Source organism: Lontra canadensis, unplaced genomic scaffold, assembly GCF_010015895.1.
Source record: "Lontra canadensis isolate GAN:19392208 unplaced genomic scaffold, GSC_riverotter_1.0 scaffold4, whole genome shotgun sequence".
Lineage (NCBI taxonomy): Eukaryota > Metazoa > Chordata > Mammalia > Carnivora > Mustelidae > Lontra > Lontra canadensis.
Window position 1 is genome coordinate 18,191,512 of NW_022630998.1, and position 16,588 is coordinate 18,208,099.

Below are 16,588 nucleotides of genomic sequence, written 5' to 3' on the forward strand. Positions count from 1 at the left end.
TGTATTGATTCAAATTTTTCTAGAACATGTTTATATCTTCATAGTGATCCATATGTGGGCACATGAATTTATTAAATTTACAACCTGATATCTAAGAGTGGTGGTTTCCTTATTCATTCCAAATACCTTATTAATAAAACAAGTAAGAGAAACATTTAGAAAAGCATTTCAGAGATCCAGTTTCCCTTAAGAATATGAAGAACTGCTAAAACTGAGTTATAAAACATGATCCGTTTAAATATTTACGTTAAACCATGAGTTAACAGGAAATATACACGATACAATCTAATTTTGCAATTTTCAAAAGATGTTTTAAAAATGCAATAGTGTACAGTTTAAAGTGGTGAGGTATAATTGTTCTCTCCTTTACCTCTATGACTGCAGATTTTACTGCCTGTGGAGATGACCTCAGGAGGCTATCCTTGAGGCTCTTAATGAAAGTGAGGCTCTGGGGTTGCCTGGGTGGCTCAGTTGGTTAAGCCACTGCCTTCGGCTCAGGTCATGATCCTGGAGTTCCGGGATAGAGTCTGCTTCTCCCTCTGACCTTCTCCCCTCTCATATTCTCTCGCTCTCTCGCTCTCTCTCTCTCTCTCTCAAATAAATTAAAAAAAAAAAAAACTTAAAAAAAAAGAAAGAAAGAAAAAGAAAGTGAGGCTCAAGCGAAGCAGCCCTCCTGGCTTTGTGGGTAAACCCTGACACCTAGTTTCTAATAATCAGAGATTTGGTGACAAATTCTCTGGTTTCCTGATCCTTATACTTCATAATTGGATTTAAATTTTCCAGGAATGGTAAAAATTAAATACACTATTCAGGCTGAGATGAAGGAGGAAAAGGGGGAGGAAATGAAAGGATGCAAATTAAAGATTTTTTAAAAAAAGAATTGGTTATGCTTCCTTGAAGGTAAAACTGGCTGGGCAAAGTCCAGGATGCTAAGCAAGGCTAGGAAAAACTCCAAAAAAGCAAAAAAGTAGCATGCTGTAAGGCAGTGTAGGTAGTGGGCGGTGTGGCTAATCTATCGCAGCTCTATCTGTATATCTACATCACATCTCCACATATCTCCAGTATTCAGGAAGTTTACATTTAAGTAAGCTACTGAACTGGACTTCCCCCACCTCAACATCATACATCTGTCAGCTAGAGACAACCGCTGAGAGCCGGCAGCTGCGGTGGCTGGTTTCTTGGGGCTTCTTACTGGTTTAGACAAAATACCCAGGACTTTGACATGGGCTTTATTGACTTCAAGCCCACATGTGATGTGCTCTTTCTACTGACCATTTAAGAACTAACCAGTAGCCAAGTCCTCAGAGTGGGAAGATTCCTCTCCAGCCACTTAATATTTTTGGCTATGGCTTCCAAAATCATTTGAAAAATATCCAGATGTAACCCTTGTGCCTTAAGAGATTCAAAGAACAGTTTCACCTGAAAAATAAGCAAGAAAAAAATTACTGACATGGTTCACGAAGTACTTGTTCTTGCAAAGGGTTTCAAAAGAGCTTGCAAATTATACATACAACAGAGTAATCCTCTCTCTTGCAAACTTTAAATGGTTATTTTCTTGTCTTTTTTTGTATAATTAGTATTTCACTTTATCTTCAAACAATGTAAGACAGGAATGATAAATACTTATCTTACAAGTAAGCTCACTATGGGTAAAAATGTTAAATGATCGAGCCAAGTCATATGGTAAGTAGTGGGTCAAGACTTAAGTTCTAGAATTCTGAGTTTCCTTCGAGGGTAAATAATTCAAGATTTATTTTGGAAAGAAGATGGAAAACATTAGAATGCTTAAAAAAAAAAAAAAAAAGTGGAGGGGGCCTGGGTGGCTCAGTGGGTTAAAGCCTCTGCCTTCGGCTCAGGTCACGATCCCAGGGTCCTGGGATCGAGCCCCACATCAGGCTCTCTGCTCTGCAGGGAGCCTGCTTCCTCCTCTCTCTGCCTGCCTCTCTGCCTTCTTGTGATCTCTGTCTGTCAAATAAATAAATAAAATATTTTAAAAAATAAAAAAATTTTTTAAAAGTGGAATTATCAACAACAGTAGTTTTGTTTAAAAAAGACCTTTAAGTACTCTTCCAAGCTTCAATATAGTCACTTCTGAGATCATACACTATGAAGGAAATAATAAGCAAGGACTCATCTCTGAAGTGTAAGTTTCATTTTGAATGTTATGAGCACCTGTATTTTAAGAGGGTCTAGTCCTGTCCCTTCCATTTACTGGCTATGTAACTTTGGACAAACTACTCATTTTCTTTTCATAAAATGAGAACTTTATACCAGATTATATCTAAGTTCACTTTCATTTTTACAACTTGAATATTTATTTTTCAGTTGTTAGCAGAAGAGAGTCACAAACCTCTTGCAGCTCATCCTTGGAAGAGAAGTGAGATGTTGGGCCAAAGATGATCATTCTCATAGCAAATGAGCCCAAGTCAAACCTGAAAATGAGAAGAAAACCCACAGATTTAAGTAATAGGAATACTGACCTTATCTTTATATGTTTTTAAAATATAGGACATTAATAACTATATGATAAACTTGTGCAATACAATATATTCTGTTAATTACCCTAAGAATAACTCATTCATCCAGTAAAATCCCAAAGCTATGAAATGTATCAAATTTGACCACAAGATAAAAATGAAGATAACGACTATTTAGGAACTGGGGGCACCTGGGTGGCTCAGTTGGTTGGGCGACTGCCTTCAGCTTGGGTCATGATCCTGGAGTCCCAGGATCGAGTCCCGCATCGGGTTCCCAGATCCATGGGGAGTCTGCTTCTCCTTCTGACCTTCTCCCCTCCCATGCTCTCTCACTCTCACGCTCTCTCTCTCTCAAAAAAATAAAATCTTAACAAATATATTTTAAAAGACTTTTTAGGAACTGTGACAATCTTATTCAGTAGTGTTTGTGTTTAAATTCATGTTTATGCTTAAAGTAGCATTCTCTATTTTTTTTATTATGCACTCTATTGGTAAAGATTTTTTGCTGAAGAACTTCCCAATATACGTATTTTTATTTATGTATTACATACATGTTACTATGTTATAGGTTCAACAGAAAGTGTAATAGTATAAGAACTTACATATGTAGTGAGATGTTCTCCTTGCACTCTCATGTACTATCTTGCACACTTCCCCATCCCATTTTGGGGATCCACTGATTTTTATACACTGTATTTTGTGGGGGCCAATGTTATTCAGTTAAACTCTTCATTTCCAGCCCCAGAATTCATCCTTCACCCCAATGTTGTCTATAGAGAATTTATAGCATAAGTCAAAGGGATTTGTACTAAAGAGCAGAGCACAGATACATCCCAGAAATGATTCCAAGTCTAGACTATGTACATGGTCAGGCATGAGGGTCATTTCCAGTGACAAAGGAAATCTATGGCATTGCAGAAAAAGTCTGATCATATCAAGGGAGGGAACTGATAGTCAAGCAAACGACCCAACCAATGATTTCAGTGATCTTTAAGGAAATACACACACACACACACACATACACACACACATTTTATATATACATATCTAATATGTATATCTATATATACACATATATATAATAAAAATATAAAATTTTTAAAGCAGTTTCTGTTTGGTCCCATGTGAATGTCAAACTCCTTAAAAGCCTGGGAGGGGGTGAAAACGTTCTTTTTGCTTACACAAGATTGTGGGGACTCTGAGTCCTTCATGGCTAACAAATGAGAAGGAAGAGGAACCGGGGTGACTGAAATCAAAGATACTAACTGACACTAAAATAAACAGAGCAGACTACACAGGTCTCAGATTCTGGATATTTTCCATATAGTTAATAAGTGACATTTTGGTTTTGGCTAAGGAATAGCTGAAAACCTTAGCAGGGGTTTGTTGTGAGAGAAAGCACTCCCATCCTACACCTTCCACTGAAGCTTAATCATTATTGGTTCTTTCTGAGGGATATTTTAGGGCCAAGAGTATGCTGGAGTGAACTCTGGTTCTCCCAGGGGTTGAAACCCTAGAAAAGACACAGAACTGATGAAGTTTTAAAGAGGGGGTGTCTCCCAAAACACTTCTGATCAGATTTCTTTCATCTCCTCTAAGCTCTCCACTGAGCCGCTTCCACAGGGGAACTGAGGGTGGGGATTAGCATTCATCAAAATTTCTGAAACTCTCCATGAACAAAGCAGGTGGAATGTGTTTGATGCACTATATGTGGATTCCTTGGATTATTCTGGGCTGGTGAGGAAGCTAGGAGGACCATGGTGGCCCAGGAGTTCTTCTTTGCCTGGGATGAGTGAAAGAAATCTCTTTTCCACTCACTTCTCACTCCTCTCCTCACATCTGGAGAGAGTAATTCAGGCTATTAAATTTTCAAACGAATAGAGTTCATTAAACTATTTGGGTAGAAATAAGATCATTTATGTGCTTTGGGGAATGCATTATTGTACTTGGTTTCAGGTAACTGAGCCATCTAGGTAGAAGAACACACATTGGATGTAAATGAATACCAACTTTTTTAGGAGATGGGTCCAATTTTCTCTTAAAAAATTCCAGGCTAATTGCTGCCCCTTTGGATTTCTGGCGATCACATAAAGAAGAGTGGACAACTCCTGTGTCTTGATGACTTCTCCTTCCATTCCTAGTTCAATTAATCTGAAGAAATAAAGACCATTTGACTTCTCATGGCATGTGTCATATAATGGAAATTAACTCAGGTTATCAATATATTAAGAGTAGAAGAGAAAGAGGCATGATAAAATTATAATTTACCAAAAACAGTAATAAATTCCTTACTAATATTTTTAATGTTCCAGCTAATTTTCATTTTTTTCTGACAGTAATTTTATTCACTTATTATTTCAAAGAACTTAATTAGCATCTTATACAACATCTTATACACAAGAATGCATTCTTGTGTTCACTTTTCTCCAAGGTTTTGAAAGTAAAATGTAGCTATTTGTCCAATATTGGTCACCTGATTAATAACTAGGAATATCTGTTTTGATCATTTGCATTTTGTCCATATGTATTTTTCAGAAGTAAATTCAAAGCAAATCAAATTTTGATTCAATTCTTTTATGACTTTGAGGTTGGTGGTCAATATTTTAGTGATTTCATTGGATTTTTATCAGTTTACTTTTAACAAGTTGGTTTAATTAATGCACTTACTTCTTTAACTTTTCCTGATGTTGGCTGGTTGACAATGCATACAGAATTTTCTTTTTTTCAGCACCTGACATGGACAGTCCATATTGCTCCAAAAGGTAATTCCAACCTATTGTTGTGTGAGCACCCACAGAATACACGACCTCTAAAATATCCGATGGAATGCTGTAGTATGAGGAACAAAGTGAAGGAAAAAGTCCTATGAAACAGCATAATCCCTGTGATCGCTGGGCATCTTCCTGATTATAATAAACACCAGAATCCATTTTGCCACTGCATACACACTTTTGATGCCCCAAGTCATCGGTTTCCCATCAAATATGAAATCTGGGGTCAAATTTCGGGTCTGTGGTATTGGGTAATGAAGAAGTAGACTTTTTTAAAAGGTAACCTCTCTTAAAAAAAAAAAAAAAACCAACTTTTAACAAATGATCGCTGCTGTTTTTATCTTTAAGACACACTTTCCGAGCTTGGGCAACCCCCCCCCCGCCCCCCCCGCCAACTTCTACCTTCTGGCAATCTTTCTGTCACCATGCCAATGGTATTAGCCCTCCCACTAAAGGGACCTAAATCTCACTTCCCACAAAATCTATTGAGCACTTACTATATGCTAGCATGAAACAAGGGTTTATAATTCCCAGCATGGCTTTCCCCTACCATCCCCCCTGCCTCATACCATCTTCACTGAAAAAGGTTTCAGATCTAACGTCTTGCTTGATCAAAGGCTTTTGCATCAAAGTGAAAGGAACAAAGAACAGGACAGATGTCTAGGTTTACTTTAATTTTCCACTGGATTCCATCCACTGAGAGAAGAGTTCAGTTGCCTTCTGGATGCAAGGAGCATGGTTCAGGTAACAGGCCAGTTTTAGGATGGTCGATCGAAGCATCCTGTCCCAGACAGAGCCCTTGTCACTCCAGCTTTGCCTGTCAATCACTGGCTTAAAATACCGGAGAATGTAATGCTGCGGAAAGAACAGGATGATTTACAGAGAGGTTAAATTTAGTACTTAACACAGCTCTTAACCACCAAAAAGGATCAACTCTAAACTGCCTGCATGAATCTTGCCCAAACACAGAACTATTTGGCTTTGTATTTTCTCCTTGTTTTCTGGGCCCCACCTACCATATTTAAACAGAGTTTTTGCATTAAAAATAGGGTTTAATTTCCTATCTGAGGGGAGAGTATCAATTGACAAAGGATAAAATCACATTTAGGAGGAATATTTTGCTCATGGTCCTGATAGGATCTTCTTAGGTTAGTGATGACAAGAAACGAGGGATTTCCAACCACTCAGTGCGGTTGACCGTGCCATCAGCCAGTTCCCTCAGCTTCTTAAAGATTTATCCCCAGAAGTTCACACAAACAGACCAAGTCTCGCCCATCCTCCAGACACTCTCTACTTAGTGAATCTCCTGGAAGTGATACAAACCTTGAGGTTTTCTGTGACATCTGAAACATTCCTTCTCTCCATCATGTGGTAAAACAGCTCTAAGTATTCCAGACCTTTGAGAAGTGCGGGAATGCTTGCTTCATGTTGGAGATAGCGAGTCAGGTCAAGGGCTTTGTCTAGGGTCAACCTTCCTGCACTGAAGGATGAAACAAGTTGTTGGGTGTGTGTACATAACTTAGAGTTCTTACTATTCTTTTTTTTTTTTTTTTAAGATTTTATTTATTTATTTGACAGACAGAGATCACAAGTAGGCAGAGAGGCAGGCAGAGAGAGAGAAGGAAGCAGGCTGCCCGAGGAGCAGAGAGTCTGATCTGGGGCTCGATCCCCGGACCCTGAGATCATGACCTGAGCCGAAGGCAAAGGCTTTAACTGACTGAGCCACCCAGGCACCCCCAGTTCTTACTATTCTTAATATTAACACAAATATGATCTAGTGAGCAATGGGAGGAGCAGTTCAGCCAGACCATTGGGTTTAAGTCCTAGATCTGCCACTGACTAGTTCTATGATCTTGGGCAAATTACCTAACCTTTCCCAGCCTCAGTTATATCCCTTATACATGAAGGTAACAGTAGTTCTTGTGCTGTTGTAAGGATTAAGTGACTTCATTCACATAGAGTGTTTAGAGTCATTCCTCACACACAGTAAAAGATTAATAAAGGAAATATTAGCTAATATTAATATTTAGGACCAAATAATAGCAAGGTTTTCACATGTTGGGTCATTCTCTAGTGGTTTCACTTGTGGATTTGAATTGTTCCTCCAAGTGGAACTTTGAGGACAGGGGCTCTGTCTTTCCTTTTTTTAATGTCCCTTCTAGAGCCTAACAGAGAAGTAGTGTTTATTCTGAGTAGGACAAAAAAGGTACTTCCATCTTTTTTTAGAATCTAATTAGATTCCAAAGTTATATGGCTTCTCTGTATTTTCTTTTAATGAAAAGAACAAACAACAAAACTATTATTCGGAATACCAAACATTAGGGCCTCTTCTGCAGAGGAAATAAACCATTATATTGTCATTTTGCAAAGTGGTTCTCACATGTGTTTCTGACAGAACTTGTGTCTGCACATGGTCTGTAAAATATTACTGCCAGCATTCAACTCCCAGATTAAGCATAACAGTCTGATATGGAAACAGATTCAAGAACAAAAGATGTTTCTGTTGAATTTTCATTAGCATAATGCTCTACCTCCTTTGGGTTTTTAAATGTTCAATTTTTATCTAAAAAGAGGAAACCGAAACTAGCAAGAAGTGAAATTAAGAAGAACCAACTCTTGTGACTTTTCTTAAACACAATTATATACTGCTTTCAAACAGACTTATGGAAAAGTTTCCACAGTTTTTGTCTGAAGACGGAGGGCTGAACTATATGCACTATGATTCTATGGTTTGCTGTATTTTTTAGTGTATTTATCTACGAAACGTCACAATTCCTTCCCTTGTGTGTTACTGTCATGCTGTACAGTGTAGCTGATACCCTAGAGGATCAGCAACAGGAAAAACTAGGTAAAATATTCCAGGGTCGCAATTTAAAAAAGGGTGTTGAACACAAAAATTACCTTATATTAATCCTATTTTTCTTATTTGTCAAGCCTAACTTGTTTCTTACAAAAACAAACACCATTATTTACTTTTATACTTATCTACTCAAAAAAAAATCAATCTTAACATTCATTTAAGAGGATTACTTTTCTTTTTATGTAACTATTGTTTAATAAAAAGCCAGCTCCTCACCAGCAATCATCACGCAAAATGTTACCTGCAGGTTGATTCAGCTTATAAATAAATAAATATATGAGCTTATACTTTAGCCCAATAGAAAAAAAATCTGTATCTTATTAGTACACAGTTCTATACTTATGAGTATACAGTTTCAGCTATTTGGTACCTTTGTGAAATAAAACTATATTCCTGAAAAGCCAATTTGGGTGTGGGACTAAAAGGAACAAATAGTTTTTCTGTAAAGAATTTAAAGTTGTCGTTTCAATTCCATTCAACCCAGATGAGATTCAAGTGTTAAGTTATACTTAATTAATATGAAAATGCAATTAAAATAAATATCCATTCCTTGACCAAATTCTGTCCTCAGACCAACTATGATCTCTGATTACTTCTTTTAACTCTTAAATAGATATTTTATAAAGCAGGGAAGACGTGATAAATATTAAGGGAGAGTAGCAAGTAAAAATACTTCGATCTATATGAGAGTTTTAAATTGTTTACTTATTGGCCTAGTTTTATGATAAAGTTAATATAAACAAATTATGAAACAGTTGGAAATTAGAGAGGGAAGGAAACAAGCCTCATAATTTCACTACCATCACATTCACTAATAGCACTTTGGAATATTTCCTCCTCTCTTCCCCCCCACTTTTAGCTAATTTTTTTTTTTTAAGATTTTATTTATTTATTTGGCAGAGATCACAAGTAGGCAGAGAGTCAGGCAGAGAGAGAGAGAGGAGGAAGCAGGCTCCCCACAGAGCAGAGAGCCTGATGTGGGGCTCGATCCCAGGACACTGGGATCATGACCTGAGCCGAAGGCAGAGGCTTTAACCCACTGAGCCACTCAGGTGCCCCTAATTTTTTTTTTTATATATAGTTGCAAACATAATAATACACAAATTCAGATTCTTCTTTTCTCCAACTTCACATTATTTGAACTACATTTCTGTGCTGTTGCTTCATCTTCCTCTTCAAAACAGGAAAATTGTTTTAAACAGTTTTTATTAGATAATACTGAAACTACTAATAGTTAACCTTTATTGAACATTTATTGAACTGTGCTTAGTGCTTTATTGGCATTATCTTATGCAATCCTTGAAACAGCCCTTTATATTAGATATTATTACTTAAATCTGGAATTTTAAAGACTAGAGTAGTTCTAAAGACTAGAAAATTTAGGCTTGAAATGTTTAAATAATTTGCCCAAGGTCAAAGAAGAATTGAAGAGATAATATTTGAAGTCATCTATTTTAAACCAAAATTTGTATTCTTGACTTCATTCACCTGGCCACCTCGTCAAGAAATACTGTTTTTCCACTGATTCATTAATAACTGTAGGGTTCCTTCTGCTAAATTTAGACAACCCATAAATTTATTGGCAGAAACAGCAAAAGAGATTTTGCAACTATTTGAAAGATTGGTTTTCATTGTTAAATTGTCAATATTCTTCAGTGTTCCTATTCCTACATTTTTAACTTATCTTCTCTGCAATCTACTCAGAGCTTCTCCTTTGACCAGACAGACCTCCTCCAATGAACCATGGCTTACTTCCCAGCTAGTCTATCATGTAACCATCCCCACAGTTGTGGGATGGCCACATTCCTGGCCCATCCTGCCTTCAATGTGCTCTGCTACAAGTGTTCCTGAGACATGTGAGGCTGAAGATTAAGCTTTCAATCTCTCCTTTTCTCCTTACTAGAGAATTCTGTTGTTGTACAGAGAAGCTTCTCCTGAGAAATGTCCTGCTGGTTATTCTCACTCAATTTGACCTAGATAAACATCTGAAAGGAAATAATATGTCACAGTGAATAAAATGAATATAGTAATTCTCAGAATAGGAAAAGCTTACAATGCACATTATTTCACCTGACTCCTAATTTTTTTCCATTGGGGATCTTGTGACCTGATTTATTCTACATATTTTTCTGCTGATGATAAATGAGAAAAGAAAGAACATACTTTGTCTTTCCAGGAAAGTCTAAGGAGGAATAAACATAAGGAGCCAATTTCTCCTTCATTTCCCTTTCGATTTCATATTGATTTCTTCGGTATGAGCCAAGTAACAGATGGATTGCGCACTTGATTTAACATTTAAAATCATAAATGTCAAGACTATATTACACTTTTTTTGTTCAACAGATTACATAGGTATTTGGTGAAACAGCAAGCTACTCACCTAAATTTTAAATCTGTAGTTAAAACCTTAAATGCTTAGAGGGTCCACCCTAAGTGACTGAAACAGGTCACTCATGCACCATTTGGGACTTTGGTGCATGGGACAGTAAAAGTCTTGCTTCAAGAAGGACCCGCCTGCTGCATCCTCCTCTCCGTGGGAATGAAGGTCCATAGTTGCCACATCTTCTCACGTTCAAAAGAGACTCCAGAAGTCAGGATTTGCACATAAGTTTCCACACATTTTAAAATGTCGGATTACATGTTTGAATACTGTATTGGTCAAAAACCTTATCAGTAGATAAGCTTTGGTCTAGTGGCCAGTATTTGACCTTCATTCAGATCTATCGCATACGAATGAACAATACTGAATGTTTGATTTTAAAATCTATCATATCTGGTTATGAATAACTTATTTCCTGTGAATTGGAATGAAATTTTGCATTACCTTACTAGCTGAAATGCATCATGAATCAGACCTACTCGGTCCTTAGGTCTGAGAAGTGTGTGGTTCTGATTCAGCTGTGTGATAAGTTGGTCCCATCCATGCCCCTCATAGTGAACGATGTAGTAGCCATTTGAGTCCACGTTGAATTTCACCCAGCTGGTCTTTTCAGATAATTCCAGAGTATCTAGGAGGAAGAAATTGGCATAGCGTTTTATTAACAATACACATACCAGGAACATCTCCAAAACTGTTAGTTCTCATGCTATTACTAATTAATCAGTAGGAAGACAAAGTTTTGGAAGAATCATTATGATATTCACTTTCATAGTCTACTGAATGGGGTTTTTTTGGTGAATTATGGTCTTACTAAATTAATAAATAAGTAAATTTGTTCTCAAAAGCAGTCTCTGCAGGTCTAAGAGGCCCAGTTCGTCAGATAATAAGCATGATCGGAATTTTACTTATTTGTGGCCTTGTTACTGGTCATTGTAATATGTATATGTAGATAGGTGATCCATTTGTCTAGTCCTCATTTTGGATGAAATACAGATTCCAGGTTGAACATGACATCATGACGGAAACCCTCTCATATTTCAGTGAGGTATTCAAAAGTGAAATTAAAATTATATTATGTATTTTTAATATGACAAACATTATACTATGCCATCAAAATAACATTATCATATTCTCTCAATAGATCTGTGAGACTTAGTCCTCATTCAAAATAAGATGAGAGGGACGCCTGGGTGGCTCAGTGGGTTAAGCTGCTGCCTTCGGCTCAGGTCATGATCTCGGGATCCTGGGATCGAGTCCCGCATCGGGCTCTCTGCTCGGTGGGGAGCCTGCTTCCCTCTCTCTCTCTCTCTGCCTGTCTCTGTCTATTGTGATCTCTCTCTGTCAAATAAATAAAATCTTTAAAAAAAAAAAAAAACAAAATAAGATGAGAGAATTGAAGCTCAGGAGGAGTAAAGAAATTGTCTGAGGGTCACACATCTAATAGGTGACATAGTAAGGAGTTGAACCCAGAGCCAATTCATTCCAAATTCATTCCAATACATATTTTTGCCTTGTGGCATAAGAGTTGGGTTAGTAGTTTTTAAGAGATATAAGACAGAAAGCCCTCATTTCCTGATATAAATACAAACCTATCTCTGAATGCTAAACGCCAAGAAAACTTCTCCCGATTAGAAAATTCAAATTTCCCAACTAAGGAGTTCTTTTAGTAATTAATAAATGGAGAAATGAGGACTTTCCTGGACATAAATCTTTTATTTTGAAATTTACTTACAGTAACTTTCCTCCACATAGCCCAGAACATGTTTAATTTCAGAACTGAAACACCTATTTGGCTAATGAGTTCATTACCTGTCCTTGATTTTAGAACGTGCCTATGGATCACATTAGAGGAACTCGTGGTGTAGGTCAATGGAATATGCCACAGGTACCTGTGTCAGAAGATGGAGATGGTTACAGACTAAACGAATGGCCCTTTTAATGTTCACATTGTCAGACTCAGATAGGTTGTAAAAGGCACTTAATGGCCCATCTTTCACACCACCAGGGGCCCTATAAATTTTACAGGCTAAGACTTACAGATCCTTGAGTATGCAAAAATTCTTCCATACAATTATAGAAGTGCAGGCACAATATATACCTGGTTGAGCTCTGCCACAATTACCTGTGCCATTGTTGTCCAAATCTCATACCATAAATTCTGCTGATTGTTTTCTTCTAAGCAAGAGAAAAAAAATCCAGTCTTCCTTTCATATTTCCAAAAACTCTGGCAGCCTGATATTAATTCAAACAACCAAAGAAAACTTCAAGAAAAGCCTCAAGAGATAAAGATCTGACCTCAGTATGATTTCCACTTATCCTTTTGTTCAACACAGCTACCCACACCCCACCCCTGCAACTGGTAAGTAACTGTAAGTAGTCGCAACTCCGCAATCTAGGATCTGCTGATCAGCCAAGTCCAAAAAAGCCGAATGGATTGGAGGAGAAGACCAATTTCAATGGTACTTTGGTTACTTCTCAGTGGTCCTACTATGATAAATAACAGAAATTGGCTGGTGTATTTTTGACTTGCTAGCAGGTTCTACAATTCCTCTATCGCCATCAAGCTGTATTAGCTATAGTAATCTTGTACATGTAAAATCAAGTCCTTGAAAATACCAACAGGTGTAAAACAGAAAGAGGAATAATTGAGGATGTACCTATTAGTCTTCAGAAAAATATAAAACAATGAAAGAAATAGCATACGTAGACTTTAATTTAGTAAAGGGTCAGAAGGGATAATCTACATGCTAACCCGTAAAGTATCGATAATTAACAAAGCAACTGAAAAATTTATACAAAAAGGTAAAAACAGACACATAGATATTGCCAAGATTTAACAGAATGATCTGGATTGACCTTGGCTCCAGAAGGAAAGGAATTTTTTCCAGATAAACATAGCTGGGAGTGAAAAAGAGGGAAAGTAGCATTTCATGAGTTTGAATAAGCATGAATCAGATGATAATAATTTTATAAGAATCATCTAAATACAGAGGAAAAATACAGATCATTGTAGTAGATATTTGTTACTCTGGCCCATCCGCAGCATTGAACTCCCTTGTGACAGTTTGATAAGTTACAAAAGTGTGAATCCTGCCTGCCCAGGAATGAATCAACATTAAATTTTTCAGGTTGTGTTATCAAGATATAAATTGTTTTAAGCTCTCTGAGGTTCAGACTTTAGAAGGACATACGGAAAAATGAAATGCGTAGATAGAGAAGTGGCATAAAAGTTGCTGTTGGATTGGAAATGGGCAACTGACCAAATAGAAAAGAAAAACAATATATTGTCTGTGTTAAAGACCTTGAATTTGCTTCTGATTGTCAGAAAAATTCTAGAATTGTTATGAGACAGATACATCCCTAGAAAAAGAAATAACAATAAGAGCCAGAACAGATTCACTTGTATTATTTCATTTTAAAATTGACCTCATTCATCTTATGGATGGAACTAATAGATCAGAGAAATGTGGACAGTGTCGTGTTTCTTGATTTTAGTAAAGCCTTGAACGTGGCTTCTTGGGATAGGCTGGTGAAGGAGATATGATAGTACGGTTCATTGGATTCACTTTCATTATTACCAAGACACAGCATATGTTTTAAGACAACCCATTCACAGTCAGTTACTGAAAAACAAAAGGCCACAGGATGTTGAATTCACAGGATTCACAGGAATGTAATTCACTGCTAGGGGATATATTTTCCCTTCTGATAGGATGTAGAACTGTTGTAACAATGTCTATGTATGCGCTAGTCACCCAACCTATGAGGCCCTCGAAATCTAGGATGGAAAAGAGTGGGACATATTTGAACAGAGCTCTGCATCAGAGCCCAGCAGCTGCTGCAGAATTATCAAGAACACAAGGACACAGTAACGCTGTCTGGGGCCCGGCCTGAAGCTCTTTCAGTCTGTTACCAAGGCTGGGTCAGGCCTCTGCTGCCTGTGTAGAAAGAGCATCCACCACGTTGCCCAAGAAACTAAAGAGAGCTCATGAAACAAGGAGCCACCTTTCCTGCAGGGCCCTCCATTCAGGGTCCTCTTTGGAAACTCCGCTCAGGAAGCGCTCCTGCAGCAGCCTGAGGGAACGCCCTTCTCGTGTGATCACCACCAGGGGAATTCCTTTCTGCAGAGTCCAGGTCGCCATCATCTCCTTGAGCTCCGCGCTTTCCTCCCGGAAGGCGAGCTGAAATGACAAGTGACTTCGGTGACTCCAGACGGAGGAGAGAAGCCCAGGAGAGCAGAAACGCACATCTCCTTGGATGGCGGAAACAAGGCTTGAGGAGGAAGACGGGAGGCCTCAGGCTGTCAGCTCAGGGTTGGACCTGGAGCCGGGCTGCCCCAGCAGTGCTCTCTGCAAGCTGACTGAAGGAGGGATGTATGCGGCAGCTAGAGGGTTAACCCGCGGTGGCAAAAGTCCCAGAGGAAGGCCTTGCTCTAGTCTGGAGCTCCCTCCTGCTCCACTGCAAACCAAAAACCCAGAAAACAAAACAGAACTAAAACACCTCTCCATTTTAAGGACAGTGGAGTGGAGGTGTTTCAGAGAGAAATGTCTATCTTTAGGGGAGCTTTAAATACTCCAAAAAGAACTGTATTATATCAGTAGATGTCTACTGAATGGAGAACAAAACCTCTAGCTTCCTAGCTTCTCCTATGGATTTCTGATCACTGAATTAAGCCAAATCTTCCTTTAAAAACTACAATTTATGGGATTCCTGTGCCTCTTTTTAAAAAGAGTTCCTCTTTTCTTCCACTAAAGTGTTCCACTAACTTCCCAGAAGTAAACAAAAAGACAGGGGCCTCTAGAAAACCATTCACCCTATTTCCAGACCTAACATATTTGGTTTGGCATTTTCCTGAGCCTGGAGGGTGCCAAGACAGCACTAACCAGGCAGAGGAATTCTGAGCCGAGATATTTTTAGCTAGCAGTGGGGTTGTGGGAAAGCTGAATTGTAACAAAAATATAGTAGTAACAGCATCATCCCCCTAAGAGGCCTGAACATTCCTTTTTCAGTCAACTTTGTTTCAAGGAAAACTGTGGAAGTCTCTTCCTTCCCAGTTATTTAAAGGGACAGTTGATGGGGCGCCTGGGTGGCCCAGTCAGTTAAATGTCCAACTCTTGCTTTCAGCTCAGGTCATGATCTCATGGGTCAGGGGATCAGACGGAGCCCCACATCAGTCTGCCCCACCGAACTCGGGACCTGCCTGAAGAGTCTCTCCCTCTGCCCCTCCCCCCCCAGCACCCTCCCTCTCTCTCAAATAACTAACTAACTAAATAAATCTCTTTTAAAAAAGGAATGGTTGGGCTCCTCTACATAATCACTTCGGATCACGTGACACCCCAGATCTCTTCTACTCTAAGTTTTTTTATACTTACTGTATTGCTTGTCATCTTGGAATCGGAATAACAAAATTCACCAGATGTAAAATCACCTAGACAATTCTATAAAACGAGAATGGAAGAACACTGCCATTTGGGTACTGATAGTTGGCTGAATATGTACATTAGACATGAATACAGACATTTAATAGCATAGCTCTATGAAAATTTAATTGCTCCAGACATGGTATGGAGCATAGTAACTCATGGGGGGGGGGAAGCATCTTGGTAGTGACCATAGGAAAAGTTACTTATATACATAAAACAAAAAGTAATTTTTGTGGATTTCCTATGGTTGCTGCAAAGTCACCTTTTTTTTTCCATTTTCATGAACTGTTATGTTCCTTACCATGTATATCTAGATCAATTAAATATATATATATACATATATATATATTTTAAGTTTTCTAAAGAAGTACAATGTAGTAGAATGATTGTTGTAAAAATTAGTTTGTTGAATTTTTCTTTCTGTTTTCTCTTTCCCTTGGGAAAGGTCCTACTTTATTCTTTTATTTTGCGTGCTGCTCATGCCCCTATTTAGCATTTAGGCAACTGTGTCTAGTACTAAACTTCTATCATATCACAAATCCCTTGACTGGGGAGGGGAAATGCCTCTGCTTACCTGGGCATTCCTAATGACTATCACAGTAACAAGAGAATAATAAACTTTGAATTCAGAATTAAAATGAGACCTAAGAAAATCAACAACTTGTCGTCAACGCTTA

At 38.1% G+C, this 16,588-nt stretch overlaps 1 protein-coding gene across 2 annotated transcripts in view; it reads right to left on the reverse strand.

Moving 5' to 3' along the window:
* Positions 1–613: 613 nt before the first annotated feature.
* Positions 614–16,588, reverse strand: part of ERAP2 (endoplasmic reticulum aminopeptidase 2) — a 38,431-nt gene continuing 22,456 nt past the window's right edge. For both annotated transcript variants that reach the window (XM_032845967.1, XM_032845977.1), the window contains exons 10-19: positions 15,861–15,926; positions 14,494–14,669; positions 12,298–12,377; positions 10,933–11,116; positions 6,572–6,728; positions 5,919–6,103; positions 5,145–5,306; positions 4,488–4,628; positions 2,351–2,432; positions 614–1,419 (exon numbers count right to left, since the gene is read on the reverse strand). In XM_032845967.1, coding sequence (XP_032701858.1) covers positions 1,276–1,419; positions 2,351–2,432; positions 4,488–4,628; positions 5,145–5,306; positions 5,919–6,103; positions 6,572–6,728; positions 10,933–11,116; positions 12,298–12,377; positions 14,494–14,669; positions 15,861–15,926 — 1,377 coding nt within the window. In that variant the 3' untranslated portion in view covers positions 614–1,275. The remainder of the gene's footprint in view (positions 1,420–2,350; positions 2,433–4,487; positions 4,629–5,144; positions 5,307–5,918; positions 6,104–6,571; positions 6,729–10,932; positions 11,117–12,297; positions 12,378–14,493; positions 14,670–15,860; positions 15,927–16,588) is intronic.